Raw genomic sequence first — 22,627 nt, forward strand, 5'->3', positions numbered from 1 at the left:
CATGGGCAGAGACACCTCCCACCAGCACAGCTTGCTCAAGGCCTCCCCCAGGCTGGCCTTCAGCACCTCTAGGGAGGGGACATCCACAACCTCACTGGGCAACCTGTGCCAGTGCCTCCCCACCCTCACTGGGGAGAAGCCCATAAGGACTTGCAAATGCAGAGCCAGGCCTGATGAAGAAATGCTGCTCTAGAGCCCACTGGAGACCTCTGCCCACACCATGCCCTCAGCCAAGGCACAGCAGGGAACGCAGCTGGCCACGACTACTGCCCTGCTGCTCATGGGCTCTGACCCTCTGCACAGGCAGGAGCAGCCAGGCACTGCCTGGGATGCAGGCGAGGGAAGGAGAGCAAATGACCTGAAACTGTGCCAGGGGAGGGTCAGGTTGGAGATGAGGAAAAATCTCTTTGCTGCCAGAGTGGTCAGGGCCTGGCACAGGCTGCCCAGGGAGGTGCTGGAGTCCCCATGCCTGGAGGTGTTCAAGAAACCTGTGGCCATGGCACCTAGGGCCGTGGTTTAGTGGCCATGGTGGGGTTGGGTGGCTGCTTAGACCTGATGATCTTGAGAGGGCAGGTGAGACACTGGCACAGGTTGCCCAGGGAATTGTGGATGCTTCCCCCCAGAGGTGTTCAAGGCCAGGTTGGATGAGGCCTTGAGCAACCTGTTGTAGTGGGAGCTGTCCCTGCCTATGGCAGAGGGTGGGAACTGGATGACTCTTGAGGTCCCTTCCAACCTAACCCATTCTGGGCTTCTGTGACTCTTCGACCTTCCCACCCAAACAGTTCTATGATTCTATTGGCTGTGGAGCAGCTCAACCCTGGAGCAACTCAACTGCTATTGGCTGTGGAGCAGCTCAACCCTGGAGCAACTCAACTGCTATTGGCTGTGGAGCAGCTCAACCCTGGAGCAACTCAACTGCTATTGGCTGTGGAGCAGCTCAACCCTGGAGCAACTCAACTGCTATTGGCTGTGGAGCACCTCAGCCCTGGAGCAACTCAACTGCTATTGGCTGTGGAGCAGCTCAGCCCTGGAGCAACTCAACTGCTATTGGCTGTGGAGCAGCTCAACCCTGGAGCAACTCAACTGCTATTGGCTGTGGAGCAACTCAACCCTGGAGCAACTCAACTGCTATTGGCTGTGGAGCACCTCAGCCCTGGAGCAACTCAACTGCTATTGGCTGTGGAGCAACTCAACCCTGGAGCAACTCAACTGCTATTGGCTGTGGAGCAACTCAACCCTGGAGCAACTCAACTGCTATTGGCTGTGGAGCAACTCAACCCTGGAGCAACTCAACTGCTATTGGCTGTAGAGCAGCTCAACCCTGGAGCAACTCAAACACTATTGGCTGTGGAGCAACTCAACCTGCTGCTCCTGGCCCCTGAGGTCTCCCTGATGTGTCTCAGAAGACAAGCACCAACTCCCCTGCAGAGCTCTCTGTGAAGCCAGAGCCAAGCCTCCAGAACACAAAAGCCACAGAAGATCCCAGAGGTTAACAACTCAGGAGGACTTCCATGAGGAGACCTGTGATGATTGCTAATGGAGCAGCTAAAAGGGCTTGAACCATTACCCAAACCCCTTCCCAGCCAGAGAAGGCTTGCAGGTGAGGTGGAGACCATGGAGAAGATGATCCTCACCAACCCAAGGGGGCTGGCTGAACAAATCAGAGCATCTGAACAGCAGACAGAAAGAGGCCAACAGAAACTAAAAGACACCCTCAGAAAGAAATCTAATTAGGAGAAGGTAAACTCAGGGAAGCTTCCCTTCAAGCCAGAAAAAGCCAACCCAGAAAAAGCCTCTGAGAAACAGGCACTGAAGGAATAAAACCTAATTTAAAAATAAAAACACAAATCAAACACAGAAGCAGCAGAAGTCTGCCAGAGCCTGCTATAAATCAAGCACTGCAGAAAGAGAAAACCACAGGATGAAAATTCAGCTCCTTTGCAGCACTGCTCACTTGAGAGAGGGCTCAGCAGTTCCCTTCCAGGACTCCTTCTTCATCAGCACTCAGCTGAGGATCTGCCTGGAGTTGCAGGCTCTCAGAACGAGATGCAGAGAAAGAGTAAAATCCACAGGGCCAGACAGCAGCCAAGCACAGGTCTGAAAAGTGCTAAGCAAACTACCCAAACACACAGCCTCAGTGCCTGAGAACCAGAAAGGAAACTCAGTGATGGTGTCCCCAGCATGAGGGACCTGGAGCTGCTGGAGAGGGTCCAGAGGAGGCCACCAAGATGCTCAGAGGGCTGGAGAAGCTCTGCTGTGGGCACAGGTTGGGAGAGTTGAGGCTGTGCAGCCTGGAGAAGGCTGCACCTTAGAGCAGCTTCCAGTGCCTGAAGGGGCTGCAGGAGGTCTGGGGAGGGACTTTGGAGAAGGGCTGGGAGGGGCAGGCTGAGGGACAATGGCTTTGAGCTGGGAGAGGGGAGAGTGAGAGTGGAGAGGAGGAAGAAATGCTTGAGAGTGAGGGTGGGGAGAGACTGGCACAGGTTGAGGGGGGTGAGACACTGGCACAGGTTTCCCAGGGAGGTTGTGGAGCACAGAAGCACCCAACGTGATCAAAGATCACATTGGGTGCTTCTGTGCTCCACAACCTCCCTGGAGGTGTTCAGAACTAGGTTGGATAAAGCCTTGAGTGACCTGTGCTAGTGAGAGGTGTCCCTGCCTATGGCAGGAGGTTGACACTGGCTGAGCTTTGAGATCCTTTCCAACCCAAACCATTCTTTATGTTCTAGAGGGATGTGTCTAAACCATTCTATCATTGTATGATTCTATCTCAGGAGGTCCCTTCCAACCCCTGCCACTCTGTGACTCTGTGACCAGCCCTGAGCAGCAGGGCTGGGCAGGATTGCTGCTCCTCTTTGCTCAAAGCACAAAGCTAAGCCCAGAAATAAATGCCAGGAGCCAGGCAAAGCAAATATTTTTCACGCTTCTATTTGCCTAAATAAATTGCAGATGCTGCAATTATCCAAATCATTGCCTCAGCAGGGTAATGGCAGCCTGCTGAAAATCCACAGAGAGAAGGGCAGCTGAGGGGCCTCCAAAGGGTGGGCACAGCACTGGGAAGCAGAGGTGGATGCTAGACCTGCCAGAGAGCAGAATAAAGCTGAATCGTCCAGAGAGACCTGGGCAGACTGAGAGCTGGGCACAGAGACCTGGGCAGACTGAGAGCTGGGCACAGAGGAACCAGATGAAGTTCAACAAGGCCAAGTGCAGAGTCCTGCATCTGGGGAGGAAGAATAAACTGCAGCAGTCCAGGCTGGGAGGTGACTGCTGGAGAGCAGCTCTGTGGAGGGGGGCCTGGGGGTGCTGGTGGCTAACAAGTTCCCCATGGCACAGCAATGTGCCCTGGTGGCCAAGAAGGCAAATAGGATCCTGGGGTGTGTTAGGAGGATGTGTCCAGCAGATCAAGGGAGGTTCTCCTGCCCCTCTACTCTGCCCTGCTGAGACCTCATCTTATTTTGGGCTCCCCAGCTGAAGAGGGACAGGGATCTGCTGGAGAGGGTCCAGCAGAGGGCTGCGAGGATGATGAGGGGAGTGGAGGGCATGGCTGATGAGGAGAGGCTGAGGGACCTGGGGATGCTTAGGCTGGAGAAGAGAAGACTGAGAGGGGATTTAATCAGTGTTCATAACCATCTGAGGGCTGGGGGTCAGGAGGGGGGGACAGGCTCTGCTCACTGCTCCCTGGGACAGGACAAGCAGCAGTGGATGGAAGCTGCAGCACAGGAGGTTCCAGCTCAACACAAGGGAGAGCTTCTTTGCTGTAAGGGCCCCAGAGCCTGGCACAGGCTGCCCAGAGAGGTTGTGGAGTCTCCTTCTGTGGAGACCTTTCCAGACCTGTCTGGATGTGTTCCTGTGTGATCTGTGTTAGATAGGATTGTCCTGCTCTGGCAGGGGGTTGGACTCGATGATCTCCTTGGGTCCTTTCCAACTCCTAACATCCTGTGAGCTGTGATCCTGGGATCTGCCCTGTACCTGGAGGTCTACAGGACCATGGCTGTCAGACTGTTCTGCCCAGGCTGAGCTTGCTGACAAAGCTGCAGCTGACAGGGAAAGCCAGAAGAGTTTGCAATCCTGTTTTCTTCTTCCCATTTAGAGTTGGGTCACCACTCAACACCTGGGGATGGAGAACTGGGAATCAAAGGAGCAGCTCTGGAGCCCTCAACATGGAAAGGACATGGACCCCACGGAGCCAGTCCAGAGGAGGCCACGAAAATGACTGAGGAGTGGAGCACCTCTGCACAAGGAGATGCTGAGGGGGCTGGGGATGTTCTGCCTAGAGAAGGCTCCAGGGACACCTTAAAGCAGCCTTCCAGTACCTGAAGGAGGCTACAAGGAGACTGCAGAGGGACTGTTTGCAAGGGCCTGCAGGGACAGGCTCAGGGGCAATGGTTTGGCATGAGAGCAGAGCAGATTAAGATTGGATGTGAGGAACAAGTTCTGCACCAGGAGGTTGCTGGAACACTGCAGCAGGTTGCCAAGAGAGGTAGCTAAGGCCCCATCCCTGGAGATACTCAAGGTGAGGCTGGACAAGGCTGTGAGCAACCTGCTCCAGCAGAGGATGCCCCTCCTGACTGCAGGGAGTTAACCATAGAAGACCTTTGGAGATCCCTTCCAACCTAAACTATTCTGTGATTCTCTTCATCAACTCACACAAAAAGTCACCCCCAATAACAGAGAGGGCACAAAACCATCTAGGGAGAGTAGCAGAATCCAATGACCTCATCCTGAGACAGAAAAGAGGCAGATTCAGAGCAGATTTTCCTGTCTTGAAACAGAGAGCCAGGGTGAGACACTGCAAGCATGAAAGGAGCAGGGACACTCTGGAGGATGGATGTGTAGAGGCACTCAAGAAGGACACAAAGGTTATGTGTGACCTAACAGCTGACACAGAAGTTCTGAGCAGAGCCAGTAAGCTCACTGGGGGATGCTCTTTGAGTCCTCTTTGAGTCCCCTCTGAAGCCACCAAACCATCTCCAGGCAGAAGAAGCAAGCCCAAAGTCTCTGAGTTTACAGCTTGCTGCAAAGCCTCCTCAAAAAAATGCAGCACAAATAATTGAGGGGGGGGAAAAAGTTCCATAAAAGTTCTGCTGTCAGGAAAAAATGTTTCTGCAGTTTGCTTTTGCAAAATTTCCTGCTGCCTTTTTGGGTTTGTGGGATCATTAAAATAGCTGAGCTGGGAATGTGAGTTACAGCCTGGGGTTTGCTCAGAAAAAGCACCTTCTGAGATGGAACAGTGGAGATGTCTGTGGGGAAAAAAGGCTTCTTGTGAATCAAATGGTTTCAGCTGCTGATATGCAAAAGGGATCAAATCATTACCTGCTCGGGCAGTCCCCAGAACAAATCCAGGCTGGGCAAGGAGTGGCTGAGAGCAGCCTGCAGGAGAAGGGCTTGGGGGTGTCAGTTGGTGCCCAAGTGCCCAGCAGCCAGCACTGGTCCCTGGCAGCCCAGAGCCAGCTGTGTGCTGGCTGCAGCCAGAGCAGGCAGAGCAGCAGCATAGGGAGGGGATTCTGCCCCTCCAATCTGCTCTGCTCAGACCTCACCTGCAGCACTGCCTCCAGCTCTGGGAACACAGCACAAGAAGGACCTGGAGCTGCTGGAGAGGGGCCAGAGGAGGCCACCAAGATGCTCAGAGGGCTGGAGAAGCTCTGCTGTGGGCACAGGCTGGGAGAGTTGGGGTTGTGCAGCCTGGGGAAGAGAAGGTTCCAGGGAGACCTCAGACCAGCTTCTAGTGCCTGAAGGGGCTGCAGGAGAGCTGGGGAGGGACTCTGGAGAAGAGCTGGGAGTGGCAGGCTGAGGGACAATGGCTTTGAGCTGGGAGAGGGGAGAGTGAGAGTGGAGAGGAGGAAGAGGTTGTTGAGAGCGAGGGTGGTGAGACACTGGCACAGGTCACTCAGGGAGGTTGTGGAGCACAGAAGCACCCAAGGTGATCAAAGATCACCTTGGGTGCTTCTGTGCTCCACAGCCTCCCTGGAGGTGTTGAAGTCCAGTTTGGATGAGGCCTTGAGCAAGCTGTGCTGGTGGGAGATGTCCCTGCCCACGGCAGGGCTTGGCACTGGCTGAGCTTTTAAGATCCCTTTCAGTCCAACCCCTTCTATGAATTCTCTCTATAACCAACTCTCAGAACATGATCAAACTTTAAGTACTGGAGATAAAACAAAGCAATGCCTGGGCAAAGGAAACTCAAGTTGCCATTTTGGAGGCACCAGAACCTCTCTAACTGAACTCCTCTATTAACAGAGCCCATCTCATGCATTGTTTTGCAGGGCTCTCCTGCCACAGAGGGTTAAGGTGGGGGCCTGGAGTGTTCTGGAAACAACATTGGCCAAAGCCTTGAAAATTAAATCAATCCAGAGCAGACAGAGGACCTTTTTTTTTTTTTTTCCTTATTTATTTTGCTATTTTTGGGTGGGAGGAAGGAAGCAGCTTAAAAAATGTAAATATTCTAAAGCCATTTTTCCTGCAGAATGCTCTTTTGCTCAGGAGGTTACTCTGTGAAGAAAATGAAACCCTTCTGCCTGCAGAGGCCAAGGCCCAGGCTGAGGCACTGCAGTTTAGGTCCTGCTTTACTGCCTTCACTCCAAGCCACTTGTGGGCTAATTTCAACCACAAGCCTGAATCCCTGCAGCATTGGCCCCTAAGTGAATTCCTGAGCAGAATAAAACCTAAACCATTGATGGTTTAAAAAATAAAACCCCAACCATCCTAAGAGGAAAAAGTGAAGACACAAATGGAAAATTCCTTCCTGGCTCCATGGATGCTAATTACATACCTTGTGCTAGGAGCTGAGCACCATCAGTTGCTACATACACATTTCATTAGGCTGATTTGTAAACTATGGCCATATGTCTGCTTGAAGTGGACAGGACCACTGCAATTCCTGCATTTCCAGCATCCCATCATGAAATACCATCACAAACAGGCTTTGTGCTGCAGCAGAGAGGCCAAGGAGCTCTCTGAAAAGCCAGGAAAGCACAAAGGTTTGTCAGCCAGGGGAAGGAGCACCCCCAGAGTGTCACTGCTGGCACCCACCTTAGCAGGGACGAAAAGCAAACAGAGCACTCTCAGCACAGCTACTTCTTAGCAACTAAACCACAGTGCAAGAAGGAATCACAGCCTCACAGACTGCACTGAGTTGGAAGAGACCCCCCAAGGGCAGCTTGTGCAACCCCCCTGCAGGAGCAGGGACACCTCCAACTAGAGCAGGCTGCCCAGGGACACAGTAAGGCTGCTCTTGAATGTCTCCAGGATTGAGGCCTCAGCCACCTCCCTGTGCAGCCTGTGCCAGTCTCTCCCCACCCTCCCTGGGCACAACACCCTCCTGATGTCCAACCTAACTCTGCCCTGCTGCACTTCCAAACCATTGCCCTCAGCCTGTCCCCACAGGCCCTTCTGAACAGCCCCTCCCCAGCCTGCCTGCAGCTCCCCTGCAGATACTGAAATGCAGCTCTAAAGTCTCCCTGGAGCCTTCTCTTCTCAGCCCCAGCTCCTTCAGCCTGTCTTTGCAGGAGAGCTGCTGCAGCCCAATGTGAGACTTCAGAAATGGGTCAATGACTTCTCCCCATCTTGGCTTGGTTTTCCTCCTTTCCCAATGCCACCTCAGCTTCCTCTGAGGATACTCCCATGGACTCACACCTGCAGTGCTGCAACATCTGTGAGATGTTTCCAGGAGTGGGAATTGCTGCTCTCAGGCCATGTCTGGGACAACTTGGGTCTTGCAAACTTAGTCCAGGTGTATCTTCCCTCCACCTAATGCAATTTGGATCCATCTGCAGGTTTCACCCCAGCTCAGCTTGCATCAGAGTGAGTCCCCCTCCAGGCTGTCTCTGGCAGTGCCATAACAAACGCACTTAAGGAGCCATGCTAACTGCAACTGCTGCTACCACCAACCAGCCAAATTTACAGACCTCTAAAGTCAGGTAGGGTAAAACTGTCCCTCCCTCAGAGTTCCTGTACCTCAGTGGTACTCCCCATCAGCACAGAGCCAGAGCCACACACCCCAAATCACCCTAAACCCGATGAAGCCAAAGCACCCCCAGGGCAGTCTCCCTGGCGTTCAGCCACTAGCACCTTCCCTGCTGAAGCTCCTCTCCAGCCATGCCAGCCCATACCAGTCCCACCAGCTCATGCCCACCACCAAGCACCCACCCAGCAACCCCAGGGCCATCAAGTGCCAGGTCTCACCCGTCCCCTGCTGTTGCTGGCACCGCTGTCGGTCCTCGACGGACTGGAGCATCTCGACAGCCCGACGTGGGCTCCTGTGGCCGGCATCACCTGATTGCAGAGAGAAAGCCTGGTGACTCCCACGGCCTGTCCCATCCCCTCTGCTACCAGCCCAGCCCCGACCTGGCCATGCCTCCCCCTGCAGGCTCCCAGAACCACGCAGAAAATCAGGAAGGTGTTTTGCTTCCAGCAAATAACTCCTCTGTGTCCTCGCAAACCTCCCTTCCCCACCCCCAACATCACCAACCTCACACACGCCAGTAAAAGCTCAGCATTTGCAGTTCACAGGCTGAAGTGTGGGCTTCAGCCTGACCTCAGGTGGCAGATTTACACCCAGAAAGCTGGAGCTGTTCTTGGGTTTCAAGCTAGGGACCTGGCGGGGCCATCTGCAGGCTGCTCACTGGGATGCCCTCGGCTCAGTTTCCAACCTAACCCCAGGAGCCTGCAGACTTCCTCTGGGCAATCTGCTGCGGGAGGGATTCCTTGGCCCTGCCCCGGTGGAGCTCAGCCATTGGAGCAACGACAAAAGCACAGTTCACAGTGTCACAGTGTCACAGTCTCACAGTATCATCAGGGTTGGAAGAGACCTCACAGATCATCAAGTCCAACCCTTTAGCACAGAGCTCAAGGCCAGACCATGGCACCAAGTGCCACGTCCAGTCCTGCCTTGAACAGCTCCAGGGACGGCGACTCCACCACCTCCCCGGGCAGCCCATTCCAGTGTCCAATGACTCTCTCAGGGAAGAACTTTCTCCTCACCTCCAGCCTAAATCTCCCCTGGCACAGCCTGAGGCTGTGTCCTCTCCTTCTGGTGCTGGCCACCTGAGAGAAGAGAGCAACCTCCTCCTGGCCACAACCACCCCTCAGGTAGTTGCAGACAGCAATAAGGTCTGCCCTGAGCCTCCTCTTCTCCAGGCTAACCAATCCCAGCTCCCTCAGCCTCTCCTCGTAGGGCTGTGCTCAAGGCCTCTCCCCAGCCTCGTTGCCCTTCTCTGGACACGCTCAAGCATCTCAATGTCCCTCCTAAACTGGGGGGCCCAGAACTGAACACAGCACTCAAGGTGAGGTCTAACCAGTGCAGAGTACAGGGGCAGAATGACCTCCCTGCTCCTGCTGGCCACACCATTGCTGATGCAGGCCAGGATGCCACTGGCTCTCTTGGCCACCTGGGCACACTGCTGGCTCATGTTCAGGCAGGTATCAATCAGCACCCCCAGATCCCTCTCTGTCTGGCTGCTCTCAGCCACTCCGACCCCAGCCTGTATCTCTGCATGGGGTTGTTGTGGCCAAAGTGCAGCACATGGAGCTATTGAACACCCTCCCAAATTCACCAGACTCCAGCCCCCTCATTTCCAAGCATGCACCCCGAGGGCTCCCCACGGTGCCCCAAGCCCCAGCCATGGGCCATGACCACGTCCTTGCTCCCGGTGGGGTCAGCGCACGTCAGCAGCTTTTACTGCAGGTTCCCTTCCAAGGCTCTCCCACAGGGGCAGAGATGTTGGCTTTGCTTGCAGAGTTTTGAAAAGTGAGGTTTAATGCTTCTAAAAATAGGCCTAAAGCAATTAAATACTTGTACTAAAATTGTTCTCAACAGGCTGGAAGCAGAAGCTAACTGCGAGGCCTTCCATGCACACACACCCAGCTCCTCCTGCAGCTTGCTGCTGCTGCTGCTGCTGCTGCTGCTATTTTTGGGCAGGAAAGGATCCCTACACCCACACACAGCGAAACATCAACTCTCCAAACATGACTTACTGCCTGAGTCTGCCTAGGAAAATGAAATCACAACAACCATTCAAACCTGAAGAGCCTGGGAACGTGGTGATGCCATTGGGATCCCAGCACCAGGACGTGCCCACATCTGGGCTGCAGCAGCTGTTGTGCCTTGCTCAGCTCACAGCTGTCAGCTGCTGAGAAACTGAACCTTGGCTGATAACAGCCTGAGCTTCTGCAGCACGCAGAGGATACTGAGGGCTCACTGTGGGTCACTCTTCCCTGACCCAAATCCTGGTGTGCCTCATGCTGCTGTGGTCTCAGCAGCCCAGCAGCATCCCAGACTCAGAGATGTGTGTAAACAAGCCAAGCTGTGCTGCGTCGAAGGGACATCAGAGCTGGGGGTACTAAGATCATGAAATTCAGAGCTTGAAAGAGAACTCAATAACCAATTCAATACTCAGCTCAATAATCAATTCAATGCAGGGAGATCTTAGAGCAAACTTCCAGTACCTGAAGGGACTCCAAGAGAGCTGGGGAGGGACTTTGGAGAAGGGCTGGGAGTGGCAGGCTGAGGGACAATGGCTTTGAGCTGGGAGAGAGGAGAGTGAGAGTGGAGAGGAGGGAGAAATTGTTGAGAGGGAGGGTGGGGAGAGCCTGGCAGAGGCTGCCCAGGGAGGCTGTGGCTGCCCCCTCCATGGAGGTGTTGCAGGCCAGTTTGGATGAGGCCTCGAGCAAGCTGTGCTGGTGGGAGGTGTCCCTGGTGGCAGAGGGTTGGCACTGGATGATCTCTAAGGTCCCTTCCAATCCAAACCATTCTAACAGTCTGAGGCCCCTGGACACATCCATGTGTACAAACACTCTGCCACATACTGAGCCCTCATGGCTCCTGCAGCCCTCAGCCTCTGCTCCACACCAACGTTGCCCTGGGTCAGCCCAATGCTAGCGCAAGCAAAATCTGCTTTCCCAGCCTCATTCTTCACCTTCCTGCAGCCAAACACAGCTGTGCAACACACAGGAGTGCTGTAAATTAGAAGCAGGGAAGGCCCTGCCTGGCTAATTAAATCTTCCCAGGTACAGTTCTGCAGCTGAACCTTTCCAAGCACACACTGAGAGGGCCTTGGCTATGCAGTTCAGGGCAAAGGAGAGAGAAGAGGAAGACTCCCCAGAAGAGCCAAGAGGAATTGGTATAGTAACACTGGTTCCACCATCAGAAAGCAACATGGGCAGCCAGCCCAGGCCCTTACCATGGGCATTATGGGCAGCTCCCAGAACTGTGCAATTTCAACCCAAATATGCCAGAAGCTTCCAGCCTCTCCAGAGGGCACAACTCCATCAACCACATCTCACCTGGCAGGAGCCAGAAACTCTACCCTTGACTTGGCTGAGTGACCCTCAGGCCCATCCACACCCATGGAGGTGCAAGCATGGGGGTTCAGCTGGTTCAGCCTCCCCAGGAGAGGCAGAAGGTGCTGGGTACCCCCCTCACTGCTTCTGCTCCCCCAGCCACCTAACGCAGCATCCCAGCAGAGGCTTCCACCACCCTGGCACAAGCACTCCCAGGATGGTCTTCAAACCTGAGCTGACTGATGCTCAACTGCCAAAACCTCCTAAACCCACACCATCTCAGAATGGCAGGGGCTGAAAGGGACCTCTGGAGATCATCCACTCCAACCCCCTGCCAGAGCAGGGTCACCCCGGGCAGGTCACACAGGAACACCTCCAGGTAGGTTTTCAGGTCTCCAGAGAAGGAGACTCCAGAACCTCTCTGGGCAGCCTGCTCCAAGGCTCCTGCACGCTCACCAGGAGGTGATTTAAGCAGGGCTCCAGTCTAAGCTGCTATTATCACTTCTACACAGCCAGCATCCTGAATGCTGCATCCTTCCCCAAACACATGTCTACTGCATCCAGTTCTGGGCTCTCCAGTTCAGGAGGGACAGGGATCTACTGGAGAGAGTCCAAGGGAGGACTACAAGGATGCTGCAGGGACTGGAGCACTGCCTGATGAGAAGAAGCTGAGAGTCCTGGGGCTGTTCAGTCTGGAGAGGAGAAGGCTGAAAGGGGATCTGATCAAGTCTATAAATATCTGAGGGCTGGGGGTCAGGAAGGAAGGGACAGGGACAGGCTCTGCTCCCTTGTGCCCTGGGACAGGACCAGAGGCAATGGATGGAAACTGTAGCACAGGAGGTTCCACCTCAACATGAGCAAGAACTTCTTGACTAGAAGGGTCCCAGAGCACTGGAACAGGCTCCCCACTGGGATTGTGGAGTCTCCTTCTCTGTAGCCTTTCCAGGCCTGTCTGGATGTGCTCCTGTGTGACCTGCACTAAACTCTCTGGTCCTGCTCTGGCAGGGGGGTCGCACTCCAGAGGTCCCTTCCAACCCCTAACATCCTGTGACCACCAAACATCTTCACAGTTGCACTACCAAAAAGTAGAGGAAGATTTTCTCTACTGAACCTCTTTTTTTTTTCTGCCATATTTCACACTTTGAGAACAAGCAACATAAAAACCTAAACAACCAAGCAGACAAAGAAAGAAGCCCCAGGTCAGCAGAGCCATCACACAGCCTGCCTGGCACCTCCACTGTCACTTAAACCCTCAGCAGACATCATTTTGGTACTCAGCCCACACGGGCACATTGCAGAGCCCAGCAAGGTGATTTCTGGGTGGGAGGAGCCCAGGCTGCTGACCCCAGCTCAAAAGCAGGACCAACACTCAGGTGCAACATCACCACAGTCCCACCAAGGGCAAGGAGAACGTTGTGGTGTGGACATGACTTAACAGTCACGGTGGCATCAGGCTGATGATCTTGGAGGTCTCTTCCAACCCAAACAAGTCCAGGATTCTGTAAGAAGGCTCAAGAGGAGAGAGCAACAAAGGCCCAGGGCTAGGGGAGGATGGACTCAAAGTCTAAACTTCCAACATCAACCAAGGGGAAGCAACCCTGCCCTTAGAAACAGTCTGTGTGAGGAGCAGGGCAGGGCAGCTCTTATGTCTCCAGCAGGCCCATGCCTTGGGAAGGGACCTGGCCCACAGAATGGGCATCTCCTCCCCCACTTCCCCTCTCCTGAAGCAGACACAAGTGTGCAGCAGTGCAGAATTGCAGAATGGCAGAATGAAGCAGGTTGGAAAAGAGCTCCAAGATCACTGAGCCCAACCTAGCACCCAACACCTTCTATTTAACTAACCCCTGGCACTGAGTGCCTCATGCAACCTCCTCTTAAACACCTCCAGGCACAGAGACTCCACCACCTCCCTGGGCAGCCCATTCCAATGCCAATCACTCTCTTCCCTGGGCAGCCCATTCCAATGCCAATCACTCTCTCTGACAACAACTTCCTCCTCACATCCAGCCTCAACCTGCCCTGCCACAGCTCCAGGCTGTGTCCCCTTGTTCTGTCCCTGGCTGCCTGGCAGCAGAGCCCAACCCCACCTGGCTACAGCCTCCCTGCAGGCAGCAATGAGCTCAGCCTGGAGCCTCCTCTGCTGCAGGCTGCACCCCCCCAGCTCCCTCAGCCTCTCCTCACAGGGCTGTGCTCCAGGCCCCTCCCCAGCCTTGCTGCCCTTCTCTGGGCACCTTCCAGCACCTCAACCTCTCCCTTGAATTGAGGAGCCCAGAACAGGACACAGCACTCTGCACACAGGGGCAGAAGCACTTCCCTCGTCCTCCTGCGCCACTCCACCGCCCAGCAGCTGTGGGTGCACCTCAGCTTCCCTGAGATGAGATGGGGATGGGAGGCACCAAACTCTGCTCTATCCAGAGCCAACCTGGCTGCTGCACCACAGACTTTGTGGGGACCAAACCATCACTGAAGCCACTCATCAGCTTCAGACGCTGCTCATTAGTGATGATGATGAAGTTTTGCATCCTCTTGACTAAGCCCCCGAGTGAAAAGCTCTCCCTGCACGTGTCTGCTGCAGCCCAGGCTCTAATGTGTACTTTTAGAGATGTTATTTATTTCATATATTGAATCATAGAACCATGGAATCCCAGCCTGCTTTAGGCTGGAAGGGACCTTCAAAGTCAAACCCCACTGCAGTCAGCAGGGATGTCTGCAGTCAGAGCAGGCTGCTCAGAGCCCCAGAATGGATCCAGGGGTGGGACATCTCCCACCTCTCTGGGAAACCTGGGACAGGCTCTCATAACCCTCTGTCAAACATTCCTCCCTTCTCTCCACTCTCAATCTCCCTCTTCTAGCTTCAAACCCTTGGCCTGTCACATCAAGCCCTGCTCAAAAGCCTGTCCCCAGGTTTCTGCTGGGCCCATTTTATGTACTGCAAGGCCACCACAAGGTCTCCCTGCAGCTTCCTCCTCTCCAGGCTGAACACCCCCAACTCTCCCAGCCTGGCCTCACAGCAGAGCCCTTCCAGCCCTGCCAGCACTGCTGTGGCCTCCTCTGGCCCTGCTCCAGCAGGTCCCTGCCTGTGCTGTGCTGAGGGCTCCAGAGCTGCCCCAGCACTGCAGCAGGGGGGGGGGGGTCTCAGCCCACAGTGCTGGGGTTCAGCCCAGGACACGGCTGGCTCCGGGCTGGCAGCACTTGGTGCCAGCTCATCTCCAGCTTCTCACCTAGGAAACTTCTTTCCAATGCCTTTCCACTCCAAATTTCCCCCAGTCCTGCTGCCAGCAGGGCCAAGCGAGGCAAGCAGGAGCCACATGCCATGTCTCTGCCAAGCAGCCTTCCCTTCGCCATAGCAGCCAATCCCTTCCCCATACCCCACACCCCACTGCCTCCCCAGGCCCTGCTCCTGGCTCCTCACATGACTGCTGTGACAAGTGGCACCAGAGTCGTGTGCCACCCATGAAAGACAGGCTGCAAATGGTTCTTTTTCCCCTCCTACCCAGGGCAAACAGCAGCATTCATTTCTGCTCCCTGGCTCCAGACAAATCAATGATTGTTAATGCAAAGTCAACAAGTCCAGATGTAGTTTGCATACTCGTTAACCACTAAATTGGCACCACGGAGCCCAGAATAATCAAGAGACATTCAAGAAACCAAACAAAAGCAGAAAGGAGGCAGATGAGTGGCAATTCATCCATGAAAGACCCTCCCAAAGTAGAAACTTCTTCCCCAGAAAGCAGGGCATGGCCCAAGTCAATCTATTCCCACCAAGTTTTAGGCTGTCAGGTAGTGATAGGACTGGGGGGAATGGATCTCAGCTAGAACTGGGTAGGTGCAGACTGGAGGTTAGGAAGAGGTTTCTCACCATGAGGGTGGTCAGAGCCTGGCACAGGGGGGAATGGATCCAAGCTAGAACTGGGTAGGTGCAGATTGGAGGTTAGGAAGAGGTTCTTCACCATGAGGGTGGTCAGAGCCTGGCACAAGGAGGAATGGATCCAAGCTAGAACTGGGTAGGTGCAGACTGGAGGTTAGGAAGAGGTTCCTCACCATGAGGGTGGTCAGAGCCTGGCACAGGTTGCCCAGGGAGGTGGTGGAAGCCTCATCCCTGGAGGTCTTTGAGGCCAGGCTGGATGAGGCTCTGGGCAGCCTTATCTAGTGTGGGTTGTCCCTGCCCATGGCAGGGGGGGGTGGAACTGGCTGATCCTTGTGGTCTCTTCCAGTCCTGACTCACTCCATGATTCTAAATCCTGGCCGTTGGGAAGGTTGGAAGCTCACACCTGGAGGACTTACACTAAGTATCTCCCTGTGCTCTTCACTGCCCCATCCAAAAGCAACCAGAGCCTCCAGCCACGCTGGCAGCCCCTGCCCAGGCACCTCCAGCCCTCCTCTTCTGCTCGCCAGCTAACACAGCATGCACAAACAGAGCCTGAAGCACAGAATCAGCAGGCTGGGACAGAGCTCCAGGCTCAGCCAGCCCAACCTAGCACCCAGCCCTGGCCAAGCAACCAGACCATGGCACTAAGTGCCCCAGCCAGGCTTGGCTTTTGCAGGAACTGTGCCAAGGGGAGCTGTGCCATGGGGAACTATGCAATGGGGAGCTGTGCCATGAGGAGCTGTGCAACTGGGAGCTGTGCCATGGGGAGCTGTGCAACTGGGAGCTGTGCCATGGGGAGCTGTGCCAAGTGAAGTGGTGCCATGGGGAGCTGTGCCATGGGGCGCTGCACCATTGGCAGCTATGCAATGGGGAGCTGTGCCATGAGGAGCTGTGCAAGTGGGAGCTGTGCCATGAGGAGCTGTGCAACTGGGAGCTGTGCCACGGGGAGCTGTGCAACTGGGAGCTGTGCCATGGGGAGCTGTGCAATGGGGTGCTGTGCAACTGGGAGCTGTGCCATGGGGAGCTGTGCCAAGTGAAGTGGTGCCATGGGGAGCTGTGCCATGGGGTGCTGCGCCATTGGCAGCTATGCAATGGGGAGCTGTGCCATGAGGAGCTGTGCTACAGGGAGTTGTGCCATGGGAAGTGGTGCCATGAGGAGTTGTGCCAGGGGGAGCTGTGCCATGGGGTGCTGTGCCATGGGAAGTGGTGCCATGAGGAGTTGTGCCAGGGGGAGCTGTGCCATGGGGTGCTGTGCCATGGGAAGTGGTGCCATGAGGAGCTGTGCCATGGGGAGCAATGCCATGTGAAGTGCTGCCATGGGGAGCTGTGCCACGGGGAGCTGTAGAATCAGCCCAGCAACTGGCATCATGAACTGTGCCACAGTGTGCAGCTCTAAACCTTTCCCCAGGCCTGGCATCCAACAGATCAAGCACAAATACTGACTCCACACCAGCTCAAGCCTCACAACAGGCTCCAACTCCTTTGCTCCCCAAAATCCCCAGTGAGATGCCCCCACTCCTGGGCACACTCATTTCACGGCCACGCTGCTGAGCTGCCTGCACACCGCCAGACCCACAGCTGAGCATGGGCACTGGGGCAGGGAAACATGGGGATGGTCCTGGAGTCAAGGAGCAGCCTCCCAAGCTCCCAGGTGGTGCTTGGCTAAATATCTGCCACTCCCATACCAACAGTGGCCTTCCAGGACCTGAAATGGGCTACAGGAGAGCTGGGAAGTGACTACTGACAAGCTCTGCTTAATGACCAAACTCACAGCAATGGGCAGCAACCCAGGCCTGCAGGACTAATCCTGCCCACGGTCCCCAGCACCACCAGCACACTGACTGTTGTTTAGGAGGAGGAGGAATGGGTTTGAAATGGCAGAGATTAAAACTGGATGTTAGGAAGAAGTTGTTTGCAGTGAGGGTGGTGAGAGACTGGCACAGGTTGAGGGTGCTGAGACACTGGCACAGGTTGCAGGTGGTGAGACACTGGCACAGGTTGCAGGTGGTGAGACACTGGCACAGGTTTCCCAGGGAGGTTGTGGAGCACAGAAGCACCCAACGTGATCTTTGATCACGTTGGGTGCTTCTGTGCTCCACAACCTCCCTGGAGGTGCTCAGGACCAGGCTGGATGAAGCCTTGAGCAAGCTGTGCTGGTGGGAGCTGTCCCTGCCTATGGCAGGGGGCTGCAACTGGCTGAGCTTTGAAGTCCCTTCCAACCTAACCCATTCTGTGATTCTAATGCTCTGGCTGCAGCCAGGGATGCAAAGATGGCTTCTAACCATCCTCACCCTGCAGCAGCTACTTGGAATTTCCCTTTCCCTATGTTTTTTAGCCATTTGATAAAATAGATCTCAGGTGAAATCCATTGGTAGAGGCTCTGCAGGGGCTTCCTTCCTTCCCTCCCCCTCCTCCTGCCAGGCTGCCAAGCAGCAGGATTGGTTTTTCAAAGGATAAATATTGATCAGCTTTCCAGGAAAGGAAAAAGAAGGGAAGAGAAGGGGAAGGGAAAGAGGAAGGGAAAGAGGAAGGGAAAGAGGAAGGGAAAGAGGAAGGGAAAGAGGAAGGGAAAGAGGAAGGGAAAGTGGAGGGGAGAAAGAGGAGAGGAGAAAGAGGAGAGGAGAAAGAGGAGAGGAGAAAGAGGAGAGGAGAAAGAGGAGAGGAGAAAGAGGAGAGGAGAAAGAGGAGAGGAGAAAGAGGAGAGGAGAAAGAGGAGAGGAGAAAGAGGAGAGGAGAAAGAGGAGAGGAGAAAGAGGAGAGGAGAAAGAGGAGAGGAGAAAGAGGAGAGGAGAAAGAGGAGAGGAGAAAGAGAAGAAGAGAAAGAGGAGAGGAGAAAGAGGAGAGGAGAAAGAGGAGAGGAGAAAGAGAAGAAAGAGAAGAGGAGAAAGAGAAGAGGAGAAAGAGAAGAGGAGAAAGAGAAGAGGAGAAAGAGAAGAGGAGAAAGAGAAGAGGAGAAAGAGAAGAAAAAGGAGAAAGAGAAAAGGAGAAAGAGGAGAAAGAGAAAAGGAGAAAGAGGAGAAAGAGCAGAAAGAGAAGAGCGGAAAGAGAAGAGGAGAAAAAGAGGAGAAAGAGAAGAAGAGAAAGAGAAGAGGAGAAAAAGAGGAGAAAGAGAAGAAGAGAAAGAGGAGAGAAAAGAATGGAATAAATAAATAAATAACATCAAATAAATAAGTAAAGAAATAAATGTCAAATAACTAAGGGGGGAAAATGTTTTGAAATTAAATATTTTAAAATATTTTATGTAATAAATTTAATATTTTAATTTAATTTCACTTTAATTTAATGTTTTAATTTACTATTTTTTAAATAATTTTAATTTAATTTAAGAATTTTAATCTTAAATTTAGTATTTTATAAAAATGAAATTTAAAAATGAAATAAAATATTCAATAAAATGAAATAAAATGAAATACAAGGAAATAAAATAAAGTAATAACTATAATTAAAAAAAGGCTAAAGGAAATAAAATGAAATTAAATGCATAAATAAAAATAAATATTTTAAATAAAATTAATCTCTATTCTTTACATTAAAATGTAATGACTCAATTTAGATGAAATTTGTTACATCACATGAAGGTGAAGTAAATGAAAAATAGATTTAAAACAAATAAAATTCAATAATTTTTTAAAATTGAAATTAAATTGAAAAATAAATTTAATTACTTTTATGAAGTAAATAATAAATGAAATAGAACAAAACAATAAAAACATAACATTTGAATAAAATATAATAATAAACATTAAAATTAAATCAGAACATTTTAAGAAATAAAAAGTCAAAAGAAGAAAATTTTAAAATTAAAATAAATTCGGAGAGGAGAGGAGGGAAGGGAAGGGAAGGGAAGGGAAGGGAAGGGAAGGGAAGGGAAGGGAAGGGAAGGGAAGGGAAGGGAAGGGAAGGGAAGGGAAGGGAAGGGAAGGGAAGGGAAGGGAAGGGAAGGGAAGGGAAGGGAAGGGAAGGGAAGGGAAGGGAAGGGAAGGGAAGGGAAGGGAAGGGAAGGGAAGGGAAGGGAAGGGAAGGGAAGGGAAAATAGAAGGGAAGGGAAGGGAAAATAGAAGGGAAGGGAAGGGAAGGGAAGGGAAAAGAAAATAGAAGGGAAGGGAAGGGAAGGGAAGGGAAGGGAAAAGAAAATAGAAGGGAAGGGAAGGGAAGGGAAGGGAAGGGAAGGGAAGGGAAGGGAAGGGAAGGGAAGGGAAGGGAAGGGAAGGGAAGGGAAGGGAAGGGAAGGGAAGGGAAGAGGGAAGAGGGAAGAGGAAAAGGGAAAAGGGAAATTAATCCCTCTGAAATCAGACTGCAATGAAAAGTGATGCCCAAAATTGCAGGCAGGAGGAGGTTCTTCCTGGAAGGACACAGGCACACAGAGAGAAGTGAGCTGCAGCCAACCCATTTCCAAGCTGGGCAGCAGCTTGCCATGCCCGTAGCTGGAAGAATGGCAGCTCCTGTGGCAGGGGAACTGTTCTGGAGAGAGTTAAAGCTGGGCAAGGTTGCGGCGCACACCTCCGGCTGACAGCATCCCCGCAAGGTGCAGCTGAGCGCTGAGCCACTGCACTTGCAGCCCTGCAGAGCAGCCCAGGACCCACAGCAGCTGCACACAGCCAGGCTCTCCCCGGCCTCTCCGCCTCCATTCCAGGAGAGGAGGCTGAACTGCCAAAGATAGAAGTGTAAAATGTTGTCATTGTCACCTCAGAGGTCAGATCTATGTCACGACTGGGCATTAAAATGCAGCACCCAGCAGCTGGGTTCCTCCTGAATCCCAAAGCACAGCCACAGGTTTGCTCCCCAAGGCTTGGGGTGAGGGTGGAAAGAACAGCATCAAGGAAATGTGTCTGGAAAGAAGGTCTGAAAACTTCAAGACCCCCCAAAATTAAATGTATGTCATAAGTGGTCGCTAAAATGCAGCTCACATCAATGTGTCCCACCTCAATCCCAGAGCAGAGCCAGAGTTTTGCTTCCCAAGTTCTGGGGTGAGGGTGTGGAGATGGGAAGGGAAAGACCAGCACCAAAAATATATGTTTAGAAAAAAGCTCTGAAACCTCCCAAGATCTCTAAAACTGAATATAAGTCATAATGGGGCATTAAAATGCAGCCCCCATCAATGCAACCCCCAGAACCCCAGAGCACAGCCACGGGTTTGCTCCCCCAGCTCTTGGGGTGAAGGTGTAGGGACAGGAAGGGAAAGACCAGCATCACAAATATATGTTCAGAATCACCTTCAGAACCCCAAAAACTGAATCTATGTCACAATTGGTCATTAAAATGCAGCCCCCATCAATGCGACCCCCAGAACCCCAGAGCACAGCCATGGGTTTGCTCCCCCAGCTCTTGGGGTGAGGGTGTAGGGATGGCAACAAGCAATGTGTTTAGAAGGAAGGTTCAGAATCACCTTCAGAACCCCAAAAAATGAATCTATGTCACAATTGGTCATTAAAATGCAGCCCCCATCAATGCGACCCCCAGAACCCCAGAGCACAGCCACGGGTTTGCTCCCCCAGCTCTTGGGGTGAGGGTGTAGGGATGGCAACAAGCAATGTGTTTAGAAGGAAGGTTCAGAATCACCTTCAGAACCCCCAAAAATGAATCTATGTCATAATTGGTCATTAAAATGCAGCCCCCATCAATGCAACCCCCAGAACCCCAGAGCACAGCCATGGGTTTGCTCCCCAAGCCTTGGGGTGAGGGTGTGGAGATGGGATGGGGAAGCCCAGCATCAAAAAAAGGTGCTTGGAACAAAGGTCTGAAACTCTCCCAAGCCCCCAAACGCTGGTGGGGCAGCTTCTGTGGCTTTAAACACAGAGCCAGTGAAGGTTAGGGGGTGCAGCTCAAGGATGGGAACTCTTGGGAGTGTCGAGGATATGGAAAAGCCACCGCAGAGAAGCTTCCTGGATGAAACCTTGGCTAAAACCTTGTGTTCAATCCAATGAGCCCACTCTAACTGCACCTCTGATGAGCTCCCCTCCCCCGGCACTTGCCCCTTTGTTTGCTCTGATAGCGTGAGGAAGAGTGTGGGTCCTTTTCAGGGGGGTCAGGGAGGGAAATCAAAAGCGAAAATCAAGACCTGAGTTGATGTTTCAGAAGATTTTTTCCTCCCCCCAAAAGTTATCCTGCCTGGCAATTTTTTTTTCCATCACCCCCTTCCCCCACTCTGTTTCGAGCAACTCAAAATGTGAAAGAACTTAAGGGGAAGGGAGTGAAAAGCAGCCCCTGAGCCTTGAATTCACCAGTCCTGCCTCGTCCTCAGAAAAGCAGCAAGGTCAGAGTTGAATGAAAAGCAAAACAGGAAAAAGAAAAAGAAAAAGAAAAAGAAAAAGAAAAAGAAAAAGAAAAAGAAAAAGAAAAAGAAAAAGAAAAAGAAAAAGAAAAAGAAAAAGAAAAAGAAAAAGAAAAAGAAAAAGAAAAAGGAGAAAGGAAAAAGAAAAAGAAAAAGGAGAAAGGAAAAAGAGAAAGGAAAAAGGGAAAAGGGAAAAAAGGGAAAAGGGAAAAAAGGGAAAAGGGAAAAAAGGGAAAAGGGAAAAAAGGGAAAAGGGAAAAAAGGGAAAAGGGAAAAAAGGGAAAAGGGAAAAAAGGGAAAAGGGAAAAAAGGGAAAAGGGAAAAAAGGGAAAAGGGAAAAAAGGGTAAAGGGAAAAAAGGGAAAAGGGAAAAGGGAAAAGGGAAAAGGGAAAAAAGGGAAAAGGGAAAAAAGGGAAAAGGGAAAAAAAGGGAAAAGGGAAAAAAGGGAAAAGGGAAAAAAGGGAAAAGTGAAAAAAGGGAAAAGGGAAAAAAGGTAAAAGGGAAAAAAGGGAAAAGGGAAAAAAGGGAAAAGGGAAAAAAGGGAAGAGAAAGAAAAAGAAAAAAGGGAAAAAGGAAAAAAAGAGAAAGAAAAATGGAAAGGGGGAAAAAGAGAAAGAAAAAAAAATTTAAAAAAGAAAGAAAAAAGAAAAAATAGGAAAAAAGAAAATAAAAAGAAAAGGAAAAATTTTAAAAAAGAAAATGAAAAAGGAAAAAAAAGAAAAAAGAGGAAAAAAAAAGAAAAAAAGAAAAAAAAAAGAAAAAAGAAAGGAAAAAGAAAAAAGTGAAAAATAAAAGAAAAAAGTAAAAAAAAGAAATAAAAATTAAAAAAAACAAGAGGGAGAAAAAGAAAAAAGGAGAAAAGAGGAAAAAATGAAAGAGAGAAGGAAACAGAAAGGAAAGAAAAAGAAAAAAAGAATAAATAAATAAAAATTAAAAGAAAGGAAAAACAAAAAAAATAAAGAGAAGATGCAAGGAAAAAAAAAGAAAAAGGGAAAATCAAAACAAAATTAAAAAAAAGAAGCAAACCAGTGCCCAAAAAAAATCCCTACCAAAACTTCGCAGGGCTCTGCGATTGAGATTTTCCAATCCATTCCAGATGGAATTCTTCTTTTCCCTTGCCCAGATTTTACGATTCGCTGCTCTGCAAAGCTCCTTTGGGAGTTGCAAATTTCCAAAATGCTTTTTTTTTTTTTTTTTTGCCTTTTTTTTTTTTTTCC

General features: G+C 51.7%; 1 protein-coding gene across 9 annotated transcripts in view; it reads right to left on the bottom strand.

Moving 5' to 3' along the window:
• Positions 1–22,627, bottom strand: part of ZNF618 (zinc finger protein 618) — a 188,162-nt gene that overhangs the window by 160,270 nt on the left and 5,265 nt on the right. For all 9 annotated transcript variants that reach the window (XM_064171074.1, XM_064171072.1, XM_064171069.1 and 6 more), the window contains exon 2: positions 8,176–8,265. In XM_064171074.1, the coding sequence (XP_064027144.1) occupies positions 8,176–8,265 (90 nt within the window). The remainder of the gene's footprint in view (positions 1–8,175; positions 8,266–22,627) is intronic.

The sequence above is a fragment of the Pogoniulus pusillus genome, chromosome 35, assembly GCF_015220805.1.
Source record: "Pogoniulus pusillus isolate bPogPus1 chromosome 35, bPogPus1.pri, whole genome shotgun sequence".
In the NCBI taxonomy this organism is placed as follows: domain Eukaryota; kingdom Metazoa; phylum Chordata; class Aves; order Piciformes; family Lybiidae; genus Pogoniulus; species Pogoniulus pusillus.